This window comes from Phaethon aethereus (genome assembly GCF_964289735.1).
Source record: "Phaethon aethereus genome assembly, chromosome: 9".
NCBI classification, from domain to species: Eukaryota; Metazoa; Chordata; class Aves; order Phaethontiformes; family Phaethontidae; genus Phaethon; species Phaethon aethereus.
Window position 1 is genome coordinate 14435490 of NC_138585.1, and position 26966 is coordinate 14462455.

At 36.3% G+C, this 26966-nt stretch overlaps 1 protein-coding gene across 6 annotated transcripts in view; it reads right to left on the reverse strand.

The window, feature by feature from the left end:
- DLG1 (discs large MAGUK scaffold protein 1) overlaps positions 1-26966 on the reverse strand; it is a gene marked incomplete at its 5' end in the record, with an annotated part of 140766 nt that overhangs the window by 18137 nt on the left and 95663 nt on the right. For 5 of the 6 annotated variants that reach the window (XM_082003803.1, XM_082003805.1, XM_082003804.1 and 2 more), the window contains 5 exons: positions 4857-4926; positions 5697-5873; positions 11930-12044; positions 23550-23652; positions 24789-24945. In XM_082003803.1, coding sequence (XP_081859929.1) covers positions 4857-4926; positions 5697-5873; positions 11930-12044; positions 23550-23652; positions 24789-24945 — 622 coding nt within the window. Of the gene's footprint in view, positions 1-4856; positions 4927-5696; positions 5874-11929; positions 12045-23549; positions 23653-24788; positions 24946-26966 lie in introns of those variants that run through there. The other variant, XM_082003806.1, reaches the window with a different exon arrangement.

Consider the following 26966-nt stretch of genomic DNA (forward strand, 5'->3'; position numbering starts at 1 on the left):
TAGGCCCGCTGGGAGTATAAAAAGATGGCGAAAAACTAGGCTGCCGTAAGATGGCCAAACCATAATGAACTCAAAGTCAATTATATCACTGATACTATCTAATATAGAGGTTACATTATTTTAAAAAGCACTGAGGCTCTACACTTGTTTTTGCAAACAGCCAACATCATAACAGCACACCAGAAGTATTTGCCAGTGTTACCCGTTTGCAGAGGCAAAACTGTAAATACTTTAGTGACAATTCCTACATAACTTATCATACAGTAAAGAAAAATGGAAGTTAAAAGCTGGGATTGTACCAAATGCTCTTACAATAAAACTAAGTAAGAGTGAAATAGGAAAAAAGGAAAAAAGAAATGTGTCTAGCTAAAATATCCAAACAGTAAAAAAAAAGAAAAACAAACCATCAAAACCCAAAACAAAACTTATTTGTTTCAATCTTTCACAATTGCAATTCATTGGCAGTTCACTGAAAGAAATGACTTTGCTCTACGTAAGCCTGCATCCCAATACCAAGATTAACTTTCAAAAGATACAAATTCATTTATTGTGGCAATTATTTTTTTCAAGGGTACATTTATAGGTAATTACCACATGAAAAACCACTGTGTCCAAGGACCATGTTCATCAACTTTTGACATTAACTGCTTATGTTGCTGAAGAATTTCTGCATTTCAGTTACTACAAAGATTTCTGAAGTTACCTATATAGATAAATACATATCAAGCAATTTGAATATAAACTATCATTGCACTCCTTCCCTGAGTGATAGAGAGCATCGACTTATTTTCACTCATATATAGGTATGTCTACAGGTGTAATTAACACAGAATTTAGTAACATCTGCAACACCTTCTGCTGAGGACATTATGTGACTACAGCACCTTTAATTTACTGTTCTAAGTCAATAAAGAAACTCAATGTATAAATAAATCGATAACATTTTTATTGCAATTATGTCCAGAACTAGAACTAATACAGCTAACTTGAAGCCAGCTGAAATTTCTTTTCATCTTTAAGCATAAGTGAATCATCTGCCCAGTTTTGTGAAGACATGAAATTTGCCATGTTTTTGTCATTTGGTTTGCAGAAACTCTATTATGGGAAGGATGGCAAAATTAAGAAAATGCCCAACTTGGTTTTGAGACTCTATGCTGCTGGGGGACTGTTTATTTCTAAGCCAAGCAGAGCCCATGTGCCGCAGGAAGTAATAAAACTTCCACACGGACATTTTTTAGAAACTACTTTAAAAAAAAAAATTAAATTCATACATTAAGAACTCTGGTAACAGCTATTTCTGAAGTTTGGAGCACGTTAACTTTCAAGTAATTGTCTGTCTGTCTTCAGCTAATGTGAGCTCATCTTCCTCTATTATAAGCAATATAGTTGCAAAAAGATATATTACCTTTTCTACCAGCATTAAGTATGGAACTAAATATAGTAACAATTGGGGGTCAAATAGGACAAAGTTTTTTCAAACAGTGGGCCACCTTCTTTGGTACAATTACAAAACTAGCATTTGGCCTTCCTAAAGAGAATGCCTATAGTGCAACACACAAGCTGCATCCCGCTACAGTATTTACGATCCTTCTGGCCATCTGTTTTAATACAGACTTGCTTGGCAGTATCAGATACTGGAACATCCAGTGATATTTTCATTACTATTGTTTAAAAAAAAAGTTTACTTAAAATTACCAGGTGTTACAAGAGGCACATTGGACCATGGGAGCATAATCAGTGACATTGAGCTCTGGAAATAGCAATACTGCGTTAAGTAGGAAATCCATAAAACCTTTAACTGGCTGGAATCTGTGTTCAACTAAAACTGTCATTCCACTGTAAGAATTGGTAAATTATCAACCTGACATATGGACAAAAGAACTGGTTGCGAGCCAATCATATGATTGCAGGAACGTAGTTGGCACAGGCGAGGTTTTAGGTTATGGTCCTCCTGACCTTCTTTATCTGAAGTCAACAAGTCATTGCAATTGATTTCTCATAACCAGAAAGATTAACGTAATCCACAGAACACGGGCAACACAGAAATATGCCCCGAGTTTCAAAAAGTGGAAGTCTCTCATCTATGTAGTTGTTCCATTTGGACAACTCCCTCAGCCTGGGCAAAGTAATAGGGGAAATAAATGTAACAAAGCTCAAATGGTGCAGTTTAACTGAGGTGGTGAGACTCTGCAATTCGTATAGTTAAAATAAAAGGAGTGGCTGATTTATTGTACTGCATAAAACATAATTGGGTTCCTCATTTTAGTTTCGAAAATATTTCGTAACAATAATTATTTTAACTTTCTGTACAGTAAATCTTACTGAACTAATATTGAATTTTATATACTGCATGTATAATGGTTAGAGTCAGTTCCATTGCCAAAAAAAAGAGAAAATAAAATATTATACTGATTTTGCATAAAAGATTAGCCAAAAGATTATTTTTAAAAGATACCATGATTATAAAAAGCCAGATAGAATTGCTTATTAGTTGAAAATGCATAGTAATTGTATTAAATTTTTCATAAGCCCACTGCAAATCATAAACAGGCATCATAAGCAAGAATATATTAAAACAGAAGCAGCACAGAAAGTGAGATGAATGTGTATATGAAAGGAACAAACAAGAAAAAATGTAACCATTTCTGCTCAAGATTTTTTAGCTTTCCTTAAAATTAAAGGAACATGGATTTTAATGTTTGCCATCACTAGGGTTATTCTTGAAGGTTTAAATGTAGGAATTTTGAAGGATTGTACAAAGTTGGTATTTCATCCTGTCCATGGAGTACTATCATATACAGACACAGGAAGGCACACAGTCCATGAGGATATGTACGGTGCAGACAACTTACTAGGAAAAATATCACCATGACAAGCACAGGAAGAATACTTTAAGGAGAAACCATAACATTAAAACATTTACAGCTGAAGCAAAAGATTGTGAACAGTGTAAGCATGTTTGCAAAATGAAATGTTACTGAAGAAAAAGAACCGCAGTTCTGTATCAATGGCAAGCGTAGTTGCTTTTCCACTCAGTATTCCATGCATCTCTCTGATGCTATGCTAGTACACAGTGCCTGTGCACTAACTCTGCAATTGTCAAAATGCTACTTCGAATACATCATTAATCAAGTTAACTGTTTGCAGTTTATTGGCAGACAAACTACAAAACCATGCAATTATCTTTCAAAGAACATGGTAACATTTGAAAAATTATTTAATGTAATTTAAAAAAATCTAAAGTATTTAAGCCATTTTCTTTATGAGACTTCTAAAAAGTGAACTCAAATTATAAAAGTGATCAGGTTAATAATTATCACATCGGTTGATAACATTTTATTCCAATACCAAAATATGAATGTACCAAAACACAAAAAAACCTGCAAATAATCCAGTGAATCCGCAAGCCAATACTGTAATTTTTAATCAGAAAATAACTGGAGATACTGATTTCCTTTTAAACAATTATAGAAACAACCATGGCATTTTCTTCATTAATAAACTAAACTGAAACCTTTGCTATGTAGCAGAGGGATGTACGTACGGATTTGACAGTCTTTAAAGTATAAAGTCCTACACTATCAGGATGAAGTATTGAAGCTTTAATACCTTACGTGATTTTTTGAAGTTATGAAAACATTGTAACTGAAATAAATGACTAAAAGGAATCTTTGGGTTCTATAATAATGATTGACTAATGTTAGAGCAGTAGTGCTATTAAAAAAAATAATCACTACTTAAGAAATAGCTTTCTCAGGAGCTTAAAGCATGTTTCACATTTTAAAAAATTATAACATATTATTACTTTAGAAGGCTCTTACATCTAAAATGCGTATAACTAAGTCTTGAAATTACTAGTTATATACTATTGGTCGAAATTGTAAGGTTGTGAAATTGTTTCTCAAATTTCAAAATGTCCAAAACATTGCAGAAAAGCCTCACCCTCAAAATAAAAAAAAAAATTGGCTGCTTTACCGTGATGAAATTGCTGTAATTTCAGCTACAAACACTCCTATTACCAAAGTAGCTACGCTGCTTTCTCACCACTCAGTCCCATCATGTGTACTGGGACAGGGATTGCGTATTATGCAGTGAACTGCACCAAAGGATTGACTAAAATTAAAACCAGGATTTCTCTTGTATGGGCTTATTTTTCATCTGCATTGGTTATTTTACATGATTTGAGCACAGCCACATCCGTATTTGTGCCAATAGTGACTGGCAGTGAGAAAGAACATCTGTGATCTGTGAGATGGAGACTGATTCTGGTCAACAATGGCACTAGTCTTGTGTTTTTGTTGGCCTGTGCCCTTGTCTTTAAAGCTTCTGCATCCATAATTGTAACAGAAGTTACTTTATATTGTTTGTGTAACCGTGTACATCGTAAAATCTTATTTTATCATAGGGACACTGTTGAGCTCTACTGCCTTGTTTTCTATATGCATTAACAAACTTTAAAGAAAGGAACATATTACTTTTTCTGAAAATTGGTAGTGAGCCCCTCCCCCCAAAAAAAGGGAGTCCAGGAGTACAATCCATACTAAAGGACTCAACTACTTTATAAACAGCACTTGCAGAGCTGTTAGAAATGGCACTATTCAATACTTGATTAGTAGCTACAATTCCTATTACATTACAGTAATAGTGATAACATATACTTCTAAGCTAATTCTCCAAACAATTTGCAGTGTTTTGGCAATGGTTTACTACTAAAGTTAGCTTTGGTGCTCAGAATTATTTTTATTTGACAGAATTTAATCTTTTCACTAAAAACTGAATCTAAGTCCGCATAGATCAACCACTGAAAAATGTTACCATTCACACTTCCAGGTATAATTAGTACTTCATTAACTCACCCCTTTATCTCCTCTTGTTTTGGAATTGAATTTCACTGTCTTTAAACGGGCTCGTTCTTTTTTCTCAACTCTACCACAAAAACATACACAAAAAAACAGTTAAATCAGGAAAGTTCCAGAACTTCAAGTTACTACTTTTTACAATGTAAGCATACAGGTGTACCTTTCGTAGTACAGGTTTTTGTTAGTGATTGACACCTTCAGAAAATGGCAGCCTGCTAGTGGCAGACTATTGGAAAAGTAGTATTATTTCTCAAGTGATGAACTGTGAGGCTATTGGAGTATTTTGTAATTATACAGGTTCAGTAAATCGGGGGGCAAAAAGAAAAAGCATGTCACAATAAGTGAGCAGCCTCAATTACCAGTCAACAGCAAATACTAAGATTCAAAGCACCTAATCTCTTATTTGGGTCTCTCGATATGCCAGCAAACACCTAGTCTCTGTTTACTCTGGCCACCAAAGAAAGACCTTCCAGTTTCCTAAGTTTTGGGTAGAAAGAATTCATGACAGTGTCACGATTCAAACAAAATGTACTTTGCACCTTTTCATACGTAGATGGTATAACGTTATTAAACCCGTAACTTGCTTACAGTGAGAAAAGAGAAATGGACTTGGAGCACCTTTATCAACTTCAGCATGCAACTCCTAAGGCTAAATAGGATTTTAACAAACTTCTCATTAAGTCAGAATCCCACTACAGATTATTAAAAATAAACAAAAACAAAACCCCAAAACCCCACATAAGTGGCTGATGTGATACAGAATTAACAACAAAGAGCAAAGCATATGCAATGTATGTATTCAAGTCACCTCAAAGTCAATAAAATATCACGACATACCTGCGTTTGCTTGGGATAACTCCAATTTCATCACTTTCTCCATCTGGAGTTACCTGCCGTGCTTGCCACCATTCATCATCAGAAGCATTAATGACATGGAGAATATCACCAAATTTGAAGTTTAATCCTTGACTTGGAAGGCCACTATCTTTAGTCTTGTCATAATCAAAAAGAGCTCTACATTGAAAAGAAAAAAACAAACATAGAAAAAGCAAGAAAAGCATGGGAGTATGAATAGCACAAATATGAAGCTGCCTATGTTGTTTACCAACAACTGCATCATTCTGACAGTTGCTTAAAACAAGAATGCTGAATGCACTCTCTCTCTCATATATATACACACACAGAGAATATATAGTGCAGTATTCACACACACTTAGAAGTTTTAATGAATGAGAACAAACTTTGTCCAGAGCAGAATGCTAGTACTTTGCAAAACGTCCATAGAAGATGCCTCCTGCAATTCAATAAGTAACTTGCTCTGTGCAAAGTACATGTCAGCCTAAAGAAAAAAAGGCAAGTATTTGAAGCATACAGCACTGTCAAAAGTTCTGTACATTGTTTTATATCAAGTTAAAAATTGGAATTATTTTATTAAATAAAAATTACTGTGTTTAAAATGAAAGTCAATATCCTGCTCACAGGGTGGCGGGAAAAAAAAGAAAGCTTAGAAATATGATCTGAACACAACTTTGCTAACTGCGGTACCCAAAGGCAAAGAACTTCATTTACATTCTTTTGGAAAATTCCCAACCATTTCAAGAGAGTCTCATCCTTTTTTCTAAGGTAGCCTGTTTTCAAATAACAGGCACTAGCAATACCAGAACACCTGCTGCATGGGTACAGCTTTATTAACATTCCCTTTGCCAGCAAGCTTGGTTTATGCAAGTCCACTATTATCCATACCCACACGCCTGCTTTGTACCGATTCCTTCCTCCTTCTTTCTTATGAAAGTACAATTGTCTGGAAAGGCACATGGTGCATCATACGGTGGAACTGATCTGGGTTAAAGTTAATTTCTTTTCTCCCTGTTAGATCATTTTATATCTGGATCGGTTCCCTGAGGAACTGAAGAGACTTGCGGTATGTTTCTCCCAGCACAATTGAGGGTTTAGTGAAGATGTGGAAATGAATGACGACAGGAGCCTTCTACCAAACTCTAAGAGATACTCCTAAGATTACACCTTATAAAGGATTCTTTATTTTACATTTGCAAAAGGCGTATGAATCTCACCTACGAAAAGTGAGAAGTGCCTGTATGACAGGCCAAAAAATCCCCAACTTTATTTCATCTGCAAGCTCATAAGTTTGTCAGTGATGTGTTTTCTAAACAATACCTTATCTCGATTTAGAGACTTGATACCAAATCCATCTCAACCTTAGGAAAGTAGCAGCAATAGATTACAATGCAATGATTTAAAATGGTGTCCTTTTCCTTGACCAAATTCAGTTAGTTTCTTCTTCCAAACACTAGTCTTGCATACCTTTTTCTGCAGGATTTTTGATGTCTTAGAATTTTTTAAGCCATCTAAGTACCTGTAAGTCATAACGGTTTGCCCCAAAATGTATTTTAATTTTGTGAATTTTCCTTTTCTATAGCACAGAGTGTATTTCTTTGGGTTTGAACTGTACTTGCTCATAACCAATGTCAAATTGCTTACAGGGAAAAAATTCAACATTTTCTGTCAGAACAATTCATCTTTAGCATAAGGTCTACTGAAAAATCAGAGTTGATTAAGACACCATGCCTTTCTGGGGCCATAAAAAGGTAGCAAAAACCTTTCAAAACAAGGAAAAAGTTTTAATAAGTATTTTCCAACGAGCATACAAGACGACAGACATTTTAAAATGGCTTCAAAATATTTACTCTCGTGATACACCAAGCCCTATATTTAAATGTGCAATACTTTTAATTTGTAAAATTTATAGTAAAATTTAGGCTTTCAATTTTGAAAGTGCTTGGAGATTGAAATAGCACCTTCCTTCAGTAGCACAACCTCCACTTTATTATCCTTCAGTTTAATTTGGTAACATTTGCTTTATGTGTAAAACTTGTACTTTTATCTCTGTTCAGAGCAAATAAAAATGTCTGTTCAATTTTACTTATTATCTTGTTTGCAGAAGCATTTGTAACAGTTAAGATATCCAGATTCTTTTAAAAAAATCACAATTCTTATTTTCTTTGAAATAGTCCAAATACTGCAGGTAAGAAAATTATACACCTCATCGTTATTCCTCCAGGTTTGTTCTGCACATGCTGCTTGTTCAAGAAGCACTGTGGACATATATCATTCCATATCTCAAAATAAACTGCACATAATCTATTATGTACTTTTAATGCACATTCAAGCTGTTTACATTTTTACTGAATTAATTACACACATCCTGAAATTTGTTTCCTGAGAATTCTTGTTAGCATTCAAGCAATGGATTTCTACCACTACTTTTAACTTTTAAGTTTCAGTTTCAATATAAACTTATATGAGCAATGAGCTGGGCCTAACAGCATTAACACATGTTTACTGCATGAGAAAAAAAATTCACAGTGTATTGAAATGGAAGCACAAATGGATAAAAACATGTATTATCAACATGTGCTCTTCAAGCTAGATAAATGAAACTGAATAGTTTTTGCACAATGAAAGGCAGTTTTATGAAATACTTTTCCTCTTGTAAGGTCACTTCAAGAAAAATAATTTTATTGGGGAAAAAAGTAAAAGCTGATAAAGATAGTTTTATAATAAGATTAATTAGGGTGTCACATACAAAACTATGCAGATAAAATTTATAGGAACACCAGAAACAAACAACCAAATAAATGAGCCAAAAAGCAAAGAGAATTAACAAAAAACTCAGTCCATTCCAACTGATTAACATGGCTTTTCCTGTATGCCTAGCAAGTCATCAAATGAGAACACATTTCACAGCTAAGATGACACATTTATCTACAGACTGGTGTATAAAAATACCTCTTTTATTAACTTCCTGTATGGGGATATTTAATACAGATTAACAATACCATGTATACATTTATTTATAAACACTAACTTACTTTAAAAGAAATTTGGCATTCCTGATCAACTACTGCTTTGAATGCAGTCCCACGATATTTACTCTAAAGTTCTCTTTGCATTTAAATGAGTCATAAAAATCTTTTTACAGAGAAAGCATCAAGTCCTCCCTTTCATTTCACCCTGTATTACTCAGCAACTAAACAGCACTACAAAAGCTAACTTGGTTCCTTCACTCACAAGTCTACAGAAACTTAAGTTTCATGTTTCATGAGTGTTTATGCTTCAAAGCTGAAAATTTAATGGCTATGTTAACAGTGCCAAATTTTCCAGAACGTCTTTTTACCTGGCCACACTCATTTTTACTCCCTATCAACATATTATCACAGAAACTTGATACGCTGAAAGTATCTCACTTTTTCACACATCATTTCTGAATCTGCAGATGGAGGAGAGCATATAGACATAGTCCAGATGCAAAACCAGAAACATTGTATGAGAGAACCTCTCTCTTTTTAGCATAAAGATCAGAGAGATCTAAAGCAAAAATAAGAGAAGGCCATGAAATCAGTGCACTTTAATTAGTCAAGGGGAGAGAATTAGATGTGCAAATTAAGAGCTAGATGCTGCTGAATTGCTATATTTGTATTGCCCTCCAAGGACTGTTATATTGCTATTCATCGTGTATTGATATACATACCAATTAAGAAAAAAAAAATCTGCTATTTTACTTCAAATTGCATTTTCAGGCAACTGTCTTTTCCTTAATATTACCTAACACCCCCAAAATGCTGTTTCCAGGCAGACTATTCACAAAGATATCAAATTTCAGTTACAGGGACACAATGATGTATCTGATTTTGCTATTTTGTTACCATGATTTTGAGAAATCACCAGAGATTATTATTTTTAGAGTATTTTTATTTGATAGGTTTTCTACTGTTATGGTTGAATGCCTATAAACACTTTACTGTTGGATTTACCATTCAATTCAGCATTACATTATGTAACTGGAATCCTTTAAGGCATATCCAAAGCCAAATATTACAGAAAAAAGATCGCTTCAGTTACTAAAATCAGCTTTGAATTGATACAATTAAAAGTACAGAATGAACATAGAGTGACTTATAACAAGGAATAAGCTGGATAACTAAAATATTCTGTCAGTATCTAGCAATATGTGAAAAGATTCATAAAACTTACTTCAGTGAGGTCAAAATTACATCAGAAACCAGACAGAACAGATGTGAACCCATCCTGTGTATACAAAGTTGCCTACCAGTCTTTGGCATCTTTTGGTGTGATGACAAGAGTAGATCTCAAAAGCCCTAGCAGCACCCTCTGTTAAGAGATGTGGGTGGAAAAGTACTGTTCCTGAGGAATTTTTGCATTTTAGATTTTTTTGTTCTGACTTATAATAAAGATGATTCCAAGAAAATTTTTTGAGACTTGGTAAAGGGCATCACCAGTCTCCACGAGGTTTTGGCGAACAAGCTGGAGAAGGCTGCATCTTCTGCAGCAGCTGGCAAAGTCAAAAGCTCAACCTCAATCATTTACAGATAACAACTTCCATCGATAGAATAAAAGCTACCTAAACACAAAATGCTTGTCAGTGGCTTAAAATACCAGACCAATGCGTGAACATGAGCACAAGCATTTTAGAACCTAATCAGGCTATAGCAAACCAGGCAAAACAAAAGCATTTAGAATTGCTTAGGCTTAGTTATAGGATGAGGGATAAAGCGATAAATCTTGGGATTATGGGAAGGAAGAAGATGTAGCCACAATATCTGTATATACACCTACCTGTGGAAATTCCAAGACATGGATAACCATGGTATCAAGCACATATCTTTAGTATTTAAGGCATTTATCCTTACAGATTTGCATTTTGACCCCCCCACAAATATTTAAGGCAAAGTACAAAAAAAAAACCCAACAAGATGAGCTCTGCAAAAACAGAATCCAGATAAAGCTACTAAAATAATAGGTCAAAACACAAGCGCTACACATTATAGTCAATCTAAACAGAAGCCCTGTATGAGTAATTTTCTACATTTGTTTCAAAGCCTTCAGAAATAGGTTGCAAAGGACTGAGACTTTTCTGAGCATAGATGCAATTCCTCAGGTAACTGCCTTGTGTGAGACTTGCTTCCTTTCCCATAGCTCAACAGATAACAGCATCATGAACAAACCAGTATCTGCTTCAGATGGGAAAAGCCAACAGCACCTGAGCCTAGGATTTTAGCAGGTAAGCCAGTGAGGTCCTACAACATTTTAAACCAAGTTTAACCCAAGCACCAGCATTACTGAAGTCTTACCTGCTCTACTAAAATGTTCTGGCCCCTGCCAAGAGGCTACTGCTGGCCCTTATTCAACCCAGAGATGAGCTGGTTCAGGGATCTCAAAAATCGATTGATTTTTAAAAATGCAATCCTTTTACTCACATTCCATACTTGAAACTTTACGCTTTATCAGTGTATGATAACCGATATAGGAGCTTGCTGGCACATTAATGAGTTGCACCTTGCCACAATTTCCTGGTGAAACCACCTATTTTCTTAACTGCTTCATGCTCTTTTATATTTCCACTTCCTTTTAGCCTCTTTTATGTTTAATTCTATATGAATAAATTAATGAATAATATTCAGTTCATTTGCTTTGATGCATTTGCTCTCTTGGTTACCATGGAAAACATTCTGCGACAAAATGCTACTGGATCTAGAAATAACATTTTTTTTTAATGCAAGCTGAGAATACAACTAAAGTAAGTTGAAGGAAATAAGATAGAAATCTGTCAAAGCTTAAGTAAAGGGAGACTATAAATTTGAACTCAAGAACTGAACAAGGGAGAATATGAAGACAATTGTCACCAAAACCAGAAATTGAATTAAGCAAGTTGTTAAGACCTCACATACACTGACTTGAATAAATACACATTTCTGCTGAAGGATTATCATCTCTCAGAGGCAGGACAAAAAGCAAGTAAAAGCACTACTCTTCAAACTTCATACAGGATTCTCAGGGCTAGCACATCTTTTTCAACTGTATTCCATTAATCAATCTAAATTAAGCTTTATTTTTAATATATTTTGCATATAAATATCAACTTGTTAAGTTCAATAGTAAGTAAATAATTGCATAAAAATGCAAATACAGAAAGAGTAAGTCTACAGAAAAGCAGAAAAACCCATGAGCAATACTGTGAAAAAGATAATTACCTGACATATAGGGATCTCTTCTGGCTCGTTCGCAAAGATCCCGATCCTGAACTAATGCTACTGTTCATCATCTGTTCCCGTAAGTCATGTATTTTAGCTTCAAAACGACTGTATTCTGTAAGAAAGGGAGGGACTGCAATTAATTTCCTCTGCACTTTGGTAATTAAATTACTCACAAAAATGCTGAAAATCTCTGAGAACAAGAATTTGTTACAGTTTTTTTAATACAAGGAAAAAACCTCTCAAACCCCAACATTTTTATTAAACACTATGTTTTGTAACTAAAAGCTATGTGAAGTTTTACCTTTACTAATATTAACTGAAATAAAATTTGAAAGAATTGTGATTAGGCAAAGCAAATAAACAGAAGCAAATATCCATTATACTTAAAATTTTCATGTTTTTAATCTATAGTTCACAGTAACTATTTTTTCCCCTAATTAAAACAAGCATTTCTACTAGCAATTACCATTTTCATAGTAATAAAAAGACTGATACAGACGCTTTAAGCCATGACAAAAAGAAAACTTCAGAACATACCTCTGAAATACATGTTTATAATCAAGAATTATATATTTTGAATTTTAAATGTTAAGAAATGGGAATGAAAAGTGCCTGAAAAAACAATATTGAACAGATACTTTAAAATTACTGGACTTGAATTAGATAAAGAATTTAGCACTATAAGGCGGGAAATATGCAAAACATTTTCTGAATAAGACAGTGCTCCCATGGGAGCTCAGGAAAGGAAAAAAAGAAGTCCAGAATTCTGGCATGAATCTCGATCCACTTTGAATCTCTAATGCTGTTTACAACTCCCTCTATAGAATTATGTACAATGTTAATCCTGGAAAAACAGATTGTGTTCTTAAGCAGCACTGTGTACTAAAAAATTAAGCTATATGCATTTGATTTTAGCTACACAGGCAGGCAGTAAAATAGTAATAGCTTCTTCAGGACAAACATTTCCTGAAGCAAGGTACTTACATGCTGTCAGCATAAAACCTGAACTCAAAACAAGTAAGTTTTTCCTTCAGTTGAACAGTTTGGACTTCAGGATCAACAGATCCACTTGTAAAACCTTTCTAGTTAAAGGAAATGTTCTGCAGCCACCACCTTCGCCAGGAGACACGTGATGCCAGATTATAACAAGTCAACACTGGGAGAGCCAGGGTGTGTGCAAGCACGCAGCTGCCGAACTGGGTAATGTGTTGCTCTTCCGAGCTGCACCCTTATTCCCTGCGGGTGTCAAATTTACTCAGAAAAAGCAAGATGGATAAAGAGGTCTCTAAAATGAAAAGATCTTGAAGAAATCTCTAAACTACGGTTCCTCCAACAGTTATCTAAATACCACGAATAATTTTTCATACTACATTCTGTAGCACTTTCTCCCCACACACTCAGCGACAGCACCAAGGCTTACAGCCTAACCAAAGAAGAAGAAAAAAAAAATTAAGTTAACAGAAGAATGTTCTGTGAACTAGTTTCTGCTATATCACTTTATTCATCAAGGGAACTATAAATCTGATGCTCTAGCAATAGTAACTATAATTAACCCTATACAGATTATGACAACATGAAGTCTCTTAAATAAGCCTGACTTTTATCCTTTCAAAACCCAAAGCTAGTAGATTTTAAGATACTGTCTTGGTTTTTAAAACCACCTTTTTACAAATAAAAATCCAGATCAAATAAGTGACCAGCATTAAATCAGACTGATGAAGTTGTTCGACAAGTGAAACAAAAACATTGTTTCCACCACTACCAATGCTATCACTAATAGGAAAAGAATGTAAGATGACAGGATGGTAACCTAAGAGGAAGGTGAGAAGACAACATTTTTTTAGAAAGCAGTATCTTTTAGGGGAAGGACCCAGATGCAGAGGGAGAATACACTACTGCTGTGCTACTGCTGCACTGCATGGCCTTGGGTAAGTCACCTCATTTTACTAATTTATACCTGAGATCACTATCTTTTAAATGTCTCACCTGTTTCTTTGGTATTTTGAAAGATTAAAGCTCTAAACTTCAAACATACTACAAGAGATTTCTGACATAAGAGATTTTTAATGCCCCCTGTGTGAAAGGAAAGTAAGGATGGAAAAGACCAGATAACCCAAGAATTTTCTTGTGCTACAGCCTGTTCAGTACCAAACATAGCTGCAGTTCTTTGCCAGAGCTACTGGAACAGACTACAAACTTCTGTTAAGAAAGTATCATGTGTCATCTCTTCGAAGAAGCAGATTTCCTCCTAGGTAGCATGTAGGACGTAAGAGAGTTAACAGGGGAGGTTATTCCTCCCTACCACTTAACTCTACTTTATCCTATACACCAGCTTCAGGTTGCTGGTCTTGCAGTTTTTTGGAGTAATTTTATTTTTCTCATGAGAACTTCTGGGAATTAAGTTCTGAATGAGTGACAGGGACAGTGTAGGAGTAAGAAGGAGAATAATTTCTACATAGAGGCTCCTGCCATACCAGTAAAGCGAAAAAGGAAACTAATGGGCTGGGATTGAGAAAGGTCTATGCTCAAAAAGAAGGGGTGCCAAGAAATGTCATATTTAGGAAAAGCTTAAACACTGTGCAGATGGAATATGGCGAGCTCCTTTGATGCAAAGCAAGCTAAAAATTTGAGCTATATTCCTCTTACAGAAGGTTTTGGGAGGAACAGGATGGACAGAAATCTCAAAATCATTGGGTTTGGAGCTGAAAAGTAGACAGGACTTTTGTTTTTAAAGAGAAAGCTGGCTTTTAGGTACAGTGGTACTGAAACTAATGGTGGAAACAGAAAGTAAGACAACAGCAGGACTCTTGATAGCACCAGAAAAGCAGTACCCCACGGATACCCAACAGATCAGTCCCTATCCCCTGTTGACTAATTAGGCTTGGTTCAACTTTGACATTAAAAAGCCAAGTATGAGCTCTGCTAATCTGTCTAGGAGTTGTTATATTTCCATCTTTATGATTAAGAGTTGGGCATCAACTGTCTTTAGCACCCTCAATCTCTTACTAGACTGAAGAACACTGCTGCAATCTGGTAGTTTATGAAATGTAGGAAAGTAGTTGCAGGCGAGCAGTCAAAAGACTGTCCACAGCTCCTCCATCTTGGCATATTCTACAAGAGGGGAATATCAATAGCCAACAGCTAGTAGCAAGACTGGAGACTCACATCCGAGATGTATGCGTATCACCTGCGATCCATACAAAATGCAATTTTATTTGATTACAGAAGCACCAGAAAATTACCTACACACCTCTATGTTTTTAATCAATCCCGGCAGTAACTACTCATTAAATGGTGGGTGGAGGGCAAACAAATTACAGAGAAGTAGCATCAAATTTACACTAATGCAAGACTTCATATAATGGGTATAGCAGACATAGGTGACTAAGAAACCCCTTAGCTAAAATAATGTAACAGCAGAAGTACCAGATAAAAGCAAAAGCACTGTCTTAGTTTAAGACTTATTTGTCACACTATTGAGAAAGCAAGTATTTAGGGATGAGAACTAGACAAGGCACAGTGATACCTTCCCTTCAAGTACTCTCCTATACTCCAGTATTTTCAGTTTACAGAATTTCATTGTATATTTAAATTACCTATTTCAGGTAATCATCAGCTTATCATCACTAAATTCTCCCAAATGCTAGAGAACTGTTTTCTTTACAATTCATTTCTTTCTTATGGGGTATGCATAATATTACATATACAGTGTATGACAAAATTTATCATACTTTTCCCCTAAATCACAGTGAATAGCAGAATAAATTCCCATACAGCTAAGTGCAACAAAGCCGTATAACGCACATATAAATATAAAACTTCTTTTTTTAGAGTTTTATTTTGCCACTTCAACATTCCAGAAATTTGGAGCTGGAGCAGGCACTGTGATCAAGATAAAAAGGACACTCTGCTTTCTTGGTTAAGAGGAAATGAAGAGCTTTTCTGAGAAGGAATACAAGTGGTCTCTGGTCAAATGTGATCGGGGTAACCAAACAGAAAGGACATAATCTATTTAAATGAAAAAGCACAACTGACTTTAATCCAAATGGATTAGGCTGGTCATAGGAACTCCATCTACAAATATCCTTCCAATTTCCACAGCCCCCAAAACATTGTGCCTCCGAAACATTAATTTAATAAGAACTATGGTGGCACAACAAACACCCCAGCCCCCCTCCCCAAGAAATTAAAAAATAAAACTGAACCACACAAACCAAACCCTCAATCCTTTCAGGTAAGGACTGGACCAGTATCTGCAACCTGATGTATATGCAACAGCAGTGAATGGGACTTAACTCAGGATCTCTTCTAATGTTCTGAATTTTAGGAAAGCTGCCGATGCTATACATCAAATAAAGGGGAACAGGCAGCAAGACTGGCATGAAATGCAATGCAATAAGAACATAAGAATAATGGTATCTCTTCTTGGCTAGAATTTTCTCAAAGTTTCCAATAATGTTAGGGGCAGGGAGGGAGTAGTACATGCTATCATAACATAGAGCTTGAGGAAGCAAATATCTGCTGCTTCATGGCATTTATCCAACAGTACCTCACCATCACCAAAGAAAAAAAAACCCCAAACCGACCCTGGTTTACACATAATCAGTTAAGAACATTGTATGGATACATCTGGGCTCAAGTTTAAACTTCAAAATTATACTGGATAAGCAGATGTTTCAAAACTGGAATAAAGCTGCTCCATTTCATGTCTGCACATATTGCAGAGTAATGAACAAAAAGGAGTGAGGGCAAGGGGAGATTAGGAAATCCTGGAAGTGTCCTCTGCTCCTGAACTGATTTTACCTAGAAAACTATGATGTTTTCAATATCAGTGCTTGCTTTTAACAGAAATCAAAACTTCAGAGAAAGGGTCTGAGCAGTGAAGCTCTCCTAGACTCTCTATCTAGTGGGCAATAAAAGGATAGTGATAAACACAGATACATGGGGAGTAGTCTCTACAGGCAGGGGAAGAGGAAAAAAAGAGGCTGCAATGAAAATTAATTTGGTCTGGAATATACGTTCTAGCAAATGGGGGAATAGAACAGAAGACTATGACAAGGGATGGAAAATTCAGCAATGAGTACAGAAGGAAAAGCAGCTCATGGAAGCATGGACGTGTGTACAGGGAACAGATGGCAGCACAGCACTGAGAAGCAGAGATCTTACATATACTGAACCCATGAAGAGCTGAAAAGCTTCACTTTAATTAAAAAAGTATGCCCCTTGCTTCCCTCTTCCCATCTGTCTGTAGGAAGCCCTCTTTTAGCAGGACCCATTGGATCTGTCAAAGCAGGACTCTTGTGCTGACAATTTTATGTAACTACTGATTTATATTCTTTTCTCCACTCTCAGAATACTCAATTTTCCTTTTCATGGTGCCTCCAAACAAACTGAGAAACAGAACCTGGTAGTAAGTTAGGGCGGCCACCATCACACTTACCTTGTATTGACCTTCCATTTGTTTTCATTCTAAGCTTGTGAGGCGGGACTGCCAAAGCATATAGATGACTGAAGTTGGACTTGGAGTTCTAGTTATGTACTACTACCATCCCTTGATTATCTATACTGGTATTTGATAAATTCATAGGTACCATTCACGTTTTACACATCTCTTCTTGTTACAGACTGTAGTATAAATTTCAGTTGGTACGGAGGTTGTGGAGTCTAGCATGTTTAGTACAACCACTCAAAAACACTAGCAAAGAGGTTACCTACTAAAATGTATAGACCAGAATAAAAACATCATAAATCATTTTTTAAGAGATACTACTTTGCTTCAATACTCGTTGTTTTATATTAACATGACCTGAGAGAGACCACAATGCATTCCACATATTATTGGTGGCTTTCACGCACTCTAATGTGTAATGAGCTTGTACCTCATTAATCACTTGAAAGACTAGGCCACGGAATTTCAAAACAGATTAGAAAAACTGCATTTGTATTTAGTTAAGAACACCTCCTGCAGAGCCTGCAAAACTCAGGAGGAGACTAGGTCCAGTCACTGCTGCAGTGAATCCACCAAAAATGTTGTCGAAGGTTTACCACACATTCGTAACTTATAAAAAGATGAACTGTTCTTAAAGAAAGACAAACAATTTTATGTATTATATTGAAGAGCAGGAGTGAGGTTTTAAAGGATTAAAACATGTGTAAGCCGCCTTATAGTGTCTATCAGGACTATATATAGCAGAACCCTTCTTTTAGCCTCGATGGGCCTGATTTTAAAGGTACTTGTATTGATTAATCTGGATTACTTGCAAATGAGTAGAACTAGGTACAAAACAAGCAGGAACAAAAGTTTGGAAGACTGGAGACCACATATCCCAGGATAAACTTTTTAATTATTTTTAAGAATTTTTCATTTTATGAAATTGGGATGTACTGATCTTTTAAACTACCTTTGGTTAAGACAATCCATGTACTCGGCTAGAAAACAAGGGAAGCTCACCCTCTTGATACAAACAGAAAAATTGGCCAAATATTGGCCATTGAATGGTAAGCTATAACAAAGCTTCCCCTTCTTGTCTCCTTTCCCCTCCGTCTTTTGTTTTAAAGACAAGAGAGAACGAAAAATACAAAGTTGTCATACTTGGATCTTATTTTCAGTAGATGAATACATTCCTTCAAAACAAAAAAAAAATGTGAAAATCCACCTAAAAATCTGGCTAACAAAGTATGAGGCATTTTTATTGAACTATAAATCTTGAATACATTTTGCAATGGAGAATCACTTTTTTCCTTTAATAAAGCTGACAGAAAAACGTGTGTTAACTACCTATATGAACAAATACATTCAGAAGATCTTTTGCAAAAAATACCTTAAAATCTTCTCTTGAGATTTTGGCTCCACCTTCTGCGAATCTTACACTGATCCACCCAATCACCTAAGAACACAGAGCTAATCTGATCACATAACAATCTTACTACTCTTTCAGAAAAAAGTGGATATATAGAGATGGACTTGATCAGCCGAATTACAAAGACGACCAATGTAGATTCTAAATAACAGGCAGCTGATAACTCACATGAAAAGACTGCTGTACTAGTTAAAATTATAATTTTGGGGCTTTTTGCATGTCAGGCGAATCCTTGAGAAACAAAAAAGGTTTAATCCACAAAATCATTTTCTATCCAATTTCATACAAATATATTTTCATATTTCTAATGTATTTCTTCAGCTATTTTTCTTATTTTTAAACACTTAAATGCACTCAAGCTATAATACAGTTATGGTAGCCTACAGGTACCTCATACCTTTTCAAAATGTCAAAATCTAACCTTCCAGAAATTCTCAATTTTGAGGTAACACTATTATTACGTCATCCTCAAAACACATAAAAATGGCTTAGATGGACCTTTTAATTTGAATGGACATAACAATGGAAACTTCAATGTGGAATGAGAGGAGAGCCCTTCAAGAGCTGTACACCTCTGGACAGTCCTATACTTCCCCCTTGCTGCTCCTCTCCTCACTACATTCCCCTCAAGCACTGAGACTCTCATGTTCCTATATCCCCACTGCACAGCATGATCAGAATTCTGACCATCTCTGAATCCCCACTCCCAGAAGATACACATATATCCAAATTGCCCAGAGTTTCCTCTCATTCTTCCACACTAATATCACAATTTTTCCTTGCCACCCTACACCTGTTGAAAACCCAAAGAAGGAAGACGGCAGTGTGGCCCTGGTATCTCTGCAGAGTCAGGGAGGAACAAGAAAGTGAAATGGCTCAGAAAATTCCACAAATGAAAATGGCTCATCAAAATGCTGTTGTGTATTGAAGCAACATCATTTTGTTTGAAACTGCTGCATGTCATGGTACTTTATTTCCAGTGGAACTCATGGTAAAGCAAAATCTCTTTTTATTTATGAATGATGTCTTGAAAGGAGATAGAAATTTGTAGTACGAGTCGGGGAATAAGGAGAAGCTTCCAAACAAACAAGAAAATGAGAATGACATCCTGACTTCGCCCCACTTCTACAGGATAATTCCCGTTTCCCAAACTTCTGCTCTTCTCCTACCATGGATGGCTCTTCTGCAGCATCCAGCCCCAGCAGGCTCAAACCTAGTGGTCTCTGCAACTAGGGATCATAACACGGTATGTACCACAAAAGTACGTACAAGTACAACCCAATAGGTGTCTCAACATTTTGCAACAATAGTCACAGATAAGTTGCACGATAAAGCATAGGCTCTACAGGAGAAAGCAGAAACCAACTGACTACAACTGTGGTAGTACAGAAGTGGTGCCTGAGGTACGAGTCGCTTCTATAAACAGAATATCTTCACACTCCCTATTTGACTTTTAGCTGTCCCAAAGAATGCTGGTAAGTTGCTGAAATTTGATTCATTATAGCAGGAAAATTTTGTAAGGCATCTCTTGAATTTACGGAACAATACTGGAAGCTAAATGAATGCCCAGAAGGATATTCTTGGGAATGTTTTCACTCACTCTATAACCAACGAACATTTCTGAGATTTAAGGGAAAACAGTCAGCAGTTATGTAATTTGAGCCAGATATAAAAATAGCAGTATCATTCAGCTATATTAGCCTACCCCAAGTCCAGTAACTAGTGTTTGATAAATCACGTTGTCTAACTGGATTTAAAGAGACAGATACAGAAAATTCAACCCTTTCCATTATAGGGGTTTTCCAAAGATTAATTTTTCTACAGCCTACTCAGGCTTTTCTGTGAGAGAACTGCTTGCAAAAATCCTCTTTTCACAGAAATCCGAGGAGAAAGACAAATGGGGAATTTCTGATAGAGCTAATGTGGTAGGATGTAAAAACATAAATTAGCATTCCCCACCACATCTATGAACATACAAACTGTCATATACAATTACAGGGAGTGAAGTGAGCTGGTCCCATGTGTCTTCCAAATGCTCCTATCATACTGAATCTATTTACCCAGTTATAATGAGCCCTGATGGATGTCTAGAATCTCCTTGATCTCTCCTAGCTGTCAGCATCTTTTACAAAATCCTGCTGGATTTATAAATAAAATACCTATGCAATACAAGCAATTATAAACAATGCTCTTCATCTCTACAAAGACATTTAAGAAATACCAAGGATGAACAATAATTTTATGAACGCTTCATTTTAATACTTGTTAACCTTTTTTTTTAATGGCACAAACAAAAAACACAGATAATTATATATACATATATATATATTTCCCAACTTAAATGAATCAAGTAAGGGAAAAAGATGATCATCTGCAGCTATAATTTAGAAAATCTGAAGATGATCAAAGAACATATGCACTTTTATCAAGTACACTCAATCAGTGTATTCAATAGAATATCTTCTATTTGGAAAGTCAAATCTCAGACAGACTGCTTTCCTATGATAATAAACAAACAGTAACCTTTAAGGAAATATTCTCTTTATTATTCTTTAAGATATGAACAGTGAGTATCTGATCCAATTTACCTCCCACACCAGATCTGAAAGAAGTTGACAGCTGGAGTTCTATTCAACCTCTTTTACGAGAAGTAAAGAAAAATGCACTGTCAATTCATACTTTGCCTACAAACTACAATGAATCTCTATCTCCTAGTTACACTTTTCCTTCATGGTATACTTAAGAGGGTAGAGTAAGTCCTAACATGCTTCCAACACCTTCACTCCAAATGTAGATTTTAAGCACTGCTTCAAAAAGACAGAGTCACGCAAACCAAACACCTTAAAAAAAAAAAATTCTTTCTCTGAATAATGTGTCAGATGTCTGCCCATAATCTAGGGTAATTCAAGTAACATCTCCCACATGCATCCTCTCAAATGGGCCCTATAATTCTTTGAGAATTGCACTCTCAATACAGCTCAACTGCATGCAGTCTTATTCTGAATGCTTCAGTAATCATGAAGGAATGAGTACAGCTCTAGGTTTGAAGTCTACAAGTGACAGCCAAGAAATTTTTAAGCAGCAGCGTATGTTGCTCTGGGCAATGACTCAAAATTCCATCAGTCAGCCAAGCACTTCAATACATGTTTCAAGAAAATAAGTTATCTACTTGGACAAGCGCTAATGAAGAAAGCTGTTATTTCCAATGCAGAAAGAACAGGAACCATCCAAAATGCTTAGTTGTCTTATTCTAAAAGGAAAAGAGAGTTCTGACTTTCAGAGTATGAAGGAATTATTTTCTTTCCAAAGCCTGAATTCCAGAAAGGAAAACTGAAAAATTGCTCCTTTTGCATGCAGTCTGGATATATTTTTTGAAAAGGGGAAAAGAAAGCGCTTATATCCTGGGATATATTCTACCAAAGAAATATTTATTCTGCTACTAAAAGCCACATCTTAACATGTCTTCCTGGCAGAAGAAAATAGTGACCAAGAATGCCCTCTGTAAATAAAAATGTGACCAGATGCTCAAAAGGACAACTCATGGGCAAATAAAAGCACAAGTATTATTTCTCACTACGGTGAGGGATCCCTGTGCAGGGAGGAAGAAGGTGTAACAATTCGACCCACTTGTTACAACGCTGAAGAGCTAAGCAGAGAATAGGCCAAATGGGTATCAACAGAAATATTTGACAATACTGACACAAAGCCAAACCACATATTCCAGAACCAGTGTTGACTTTACTATTCTTTCTAAAAAGAAGTCTCAGAGCAAGCACTCCTAGAAAACAAATCCTGGAACACGGCAATCTACAGATTCAACATGTGAACAGGATGCACACTCTCTCAGGACAATACAGGCATTGACAATGTGGGCTGGCTGCAGGGGTTTGATCATGAACTAGACACAAACAAAACAGTTGGCCTTATTACTGACAGAGTTCCTGGGCCAGTGGAGATATATGATGTTGATGTGAGGGGAGGGGGAGCGAAAAGGAATGTGAAAGCTAACGTTTCAAAGACTTGGGGAGAACAGGATAAGAGAAACATGACAGAAGAGAAGAAATAAAGAATGAAGAAAAGTTTGATGCAATCAGCTACCTAAAAATTTCAGATGAAGGTAGTTTCAGATCATTTCAGATGACTGTTCAATGTCCAGTCCTGATAAACACCTACACTTACCCCTTGCCAGTAGTGATAAAGGAAAGTTTTAAGCAGACAAGGCCCATTTAGTGATGGGCCACCCAATTCAGCAAAATCAGAGAAAGCTGTTTATCATCACAGTTCATAAGATGTAAAAAATGTCGTCTTATATATATAAACAATAATATATATGTTTACAGACTCAAAGTAAGCATATAATCTTAGGCTATTGAATTTTTAAAGTCTCAAACAGACAAAGGCATTTGAAATGTATTGTCGAAATACTAAGAGGACAAATACGTGTCTTGTGATGAAGCAGTATTTGGCTTCTGCAGAACACACAAGGACGGTTAATCAGCATCAGCTGCAGTCCAGAAGAAATTGCTGGATAAGCAGAAATAGCAGCTCAGTATAAAACAGAGGAAAGAAAACCTGACAGTCTCCTTAGGTCACCTGTATCAACACATCTGAATCAACAAGAGAAAGAATTAGTCTTTTAATTCTCCTACTGCTAAAGAAAATAGAACCACCACATTAAGGGGTGAAGTCAATTGTGAAATACAAAAGTAACAATGTAGTATTTCTACAAAGTTCTGAACATATAAGTCAACCCTTACCTTCTGGACGGTACTGAGCTACAATAGTTACTGCTTGGCCTGCATTCTTCAGGGCTGCCGCTGCCTCTTCATGGGTTGCTGCTTTTAGATCTACTCCATTTACCTACAAGTAATATAAAAAAACAAAATAAATGTTTGTTTATCATCATAGAAGACAGTTTCTATGCCATGTGAGTTTTCCCCGCTTCCAGCATTACAAGCTAGTTAATACAAAGATTACTGATCTTTACTGAAAACCAGTCAGTAAATCTTCTTTCACATGTACCCCTCTGTTAAGAAATAATGTAATCATCATAGTATATCACTTAATGAATTTGTATTTGCTAGGTCCATTTTCTTCTTGTTTAAGACCTTTTTCTTTCTTTGTAAGGAGACAGGGAGAATGTTGCTTTTTGTGATGGTTCACCTCTCTTTTCTACAACAGGGCTTCAGGGACCTCCTTAGCCAAGGCATGCCTACAGACCGTTATATTCACCACCCAGTGACAGACCACACCCTCCATGAAATTGTCTATTCTTGTTTTCAATGCAGCAGATTTAAAAATAGTGTCAGAAAAAAACTGAAGCAGAAATGCATGTGTCATGTTTTTGACCAAAAGTATTTTTCATCAAACTAAAATAAAGGTACACTTTAATACCAGCATTCTAATAACAGCAGAGCCAAAATTACTTTTCTCCTCTGAAATAACTACCAGATTACAATGTAATTGTCCAAAGAAATTATTCTCCATAAATCAAGTAATTTCACAAACACACAAAATCTTTATGACCTTCAGCACTAATAGAGAAAAACCCCTCAGACAGGTATGAGATGGATCTGTTTAAGACTAACGGGAAGTTTAGGAGTTACTCCAAGAAGTAACGGCACTCAATTTTAGACACTTTTGCCAGTTGCCTCCATCTCATTAGAAGGCTTATTTCTGAAGCCTGCATTCTTTCAATTTAGACACCCCCCTCCTCCCCTGCTTAGCTACCAGACTAAGATAAGTTAATGTCTCCACTGGAAAAAAAAAAAATCTCTGAGATAGGAGTGTGCTATTTTCATCAGGTTACAGGGGAGAAACTGAGGCAGACTAAAGTCCTCAAAGGTACTTTGAAAGTACATTGGCATCTGTTCCATTGTCTCAAATTTAGCTCAGTTAATGATATTCTTTGCATATAAATCATATTAACTGGCATTAATATCCACGCAGGAGAAAATTTTTGTTGTTATTTAAATAAAAGCAGCAAGGAATCCTACAGAAATTATGCGATCTCCTTTCCTAAGCTCTCCGCTCAGGTCAGCTGGCCCTCCTGCAAGTATGAAAGAGATGAAAATTCCTTCTCCATCTTCTCCTCCAACAATGTTGAAACCGAGACCTGTTGATCCTCGATGCAGGACAACCTTTCTAGGTTCCCTGAAGGAAAGAAAGGAATATGAAATCTTCATCACTAGTCGTGAGTAAAAGTAAAACAAACAGCTAGAAAAGCTAAGTTTTCTGAGAGAAGTAATGTTGAAAATTTAGGTATCAGAAGTTACACATTTTGTAAGGCAACAATGTCGTGTGTCCCACCCCCCAGTCCTCACCCCCAAAGCTTAAACTTTCAAATAAATGGCTTCTATTCCTATTTGTAAGCTTTCAATTCTGCTTGTCGTTCGGTGAATTGAACAATTCGTAAGTGTGTATGTATTCTAAATTCCTATTACGCTACAACCGTATTCAGCACTAAATATCATTACTTAACACTTTCCATATTGTGCAAGAGCCTCAGTATAGCTCAGTCTTACTACACACAGAATCATTAATGTTGGAAAAGACCTTTAAGATCATCAAGTCCAACCGTCAACCCAACACCACCATGCCTGCTAACCATGTCCCAAAGTGCCTTGTCTACATGTTTTTTGAACACCTTCAGTGATGGTGACTCTACCACCTCCCTGGGCAGCCTATTCCAATCCTTGACAACCCTTTCAGTGAAGAGATTTTTCCTAATACCCAACCTAAACCTCCCCTGGCGCAACTTGAGGCCTTTTCCTCTTGTTCCATCACTAGTTACCCAGGAGAAGAGACCAACACCCGCCTCACCACAGCCCCCTTTCAGGTAGTTGTAGAGAGCGATAAGGTCTCCCCTCAGCCTCCTCTTCTCCAGGCTAAACAACCCCAGTTCCCTCAGCCGTTCCTCAGTAGACTTGTGCTATAGACCCCTCACCAGCTTTGTTGCCCTTCTCTGCACACGATCTGGCAACTCAACGTCCTTCTTGTAGTGAGTGAGGGGCCCAAACCTGAACACAGGATTCGAGGTGCAGCCTCACCAGTGCCGAGTACAGGGGCACAATCACTTCCCTACTCCTGCTGGCCACATTATTCCTGATACAGGCCAGGATGCTGTTGGCCTTCTTGGCCACCTGGGCACGCTGCCGGCTCATGTTCAGTCGGCTGTCAACCAAGACCCCCAGGTCCTTTTCTGCCAGGCAGCTCTCCAGCCATAAAACAATAAAGATAGCAAAGAACAATTCAAGAAATATGCATAAGGCGTTTAAAAAAAAAAAATCAGAATTGATGGCATTTCTCAAATACATTTGCAATGTATTTGCAGCAACTGCAATTGAAAAAGTTAAATCTAAACCAAGTTGTTGCATTGTTTTTATAGGATCTCCTCCTGGCTTGGATAAGAAGAGGAAAGAAGAAATACCAATCAAGTTAAGATAAAGCCAGTCAACTTCTAATACAGAAACACTCCTTCCAAAAATCTAATCTAATCTAAGAAAAGCATAAATGATTTCAGAAACAGATATTTCTAATAAAGCAGATCAACTGTGCACTGCATTTTAAAAGTCACTAGAGAGCACTACAGAACAATTCATGGACATTCTTAAGTATTTGGAGACGTTAATTATTAATCTATAGGATAAACTAAGAAGCTGCATTTTTCTAAAACAAACAAAAAATATTATCTAGTCCTATCTTTAAAAAATCACTCAATTTTTACACTAGCTCTTAAATCAACTTAGCATCAAATTCTTATATTTCACCCTCTATCAACTATTAAATTCACCTTTTCAGAGTACTATTTTATTACAAATAAATGACATTGTGAAAATGTACGTATATTGCTCTGGATCACATGACTACATTAAGAAAAATGCTGCAGTTAGAGAACATAAATACAGAATACCTTTTAAAATACTACTCAAGATTTCTAAACCTCTTTTTGGGATGGACAGAGTGGCAGATGGGAAGGTAATTTAAAGAAGATCACCTAAAGCCTTCTCTGAATAGTCCTTGCGTTTCAGAAGAAATCTAAATCCTCCCTTTACAGTAATTTTAAAGGAAAGCTATAAAACCACTAAGTTCAGCGATGCTGTCTGCAGGACAGAATCACTTAGCATTGGGTGCACATATAAGCCAAAGTTAAAAACAAAGACCCATCTGAGGCC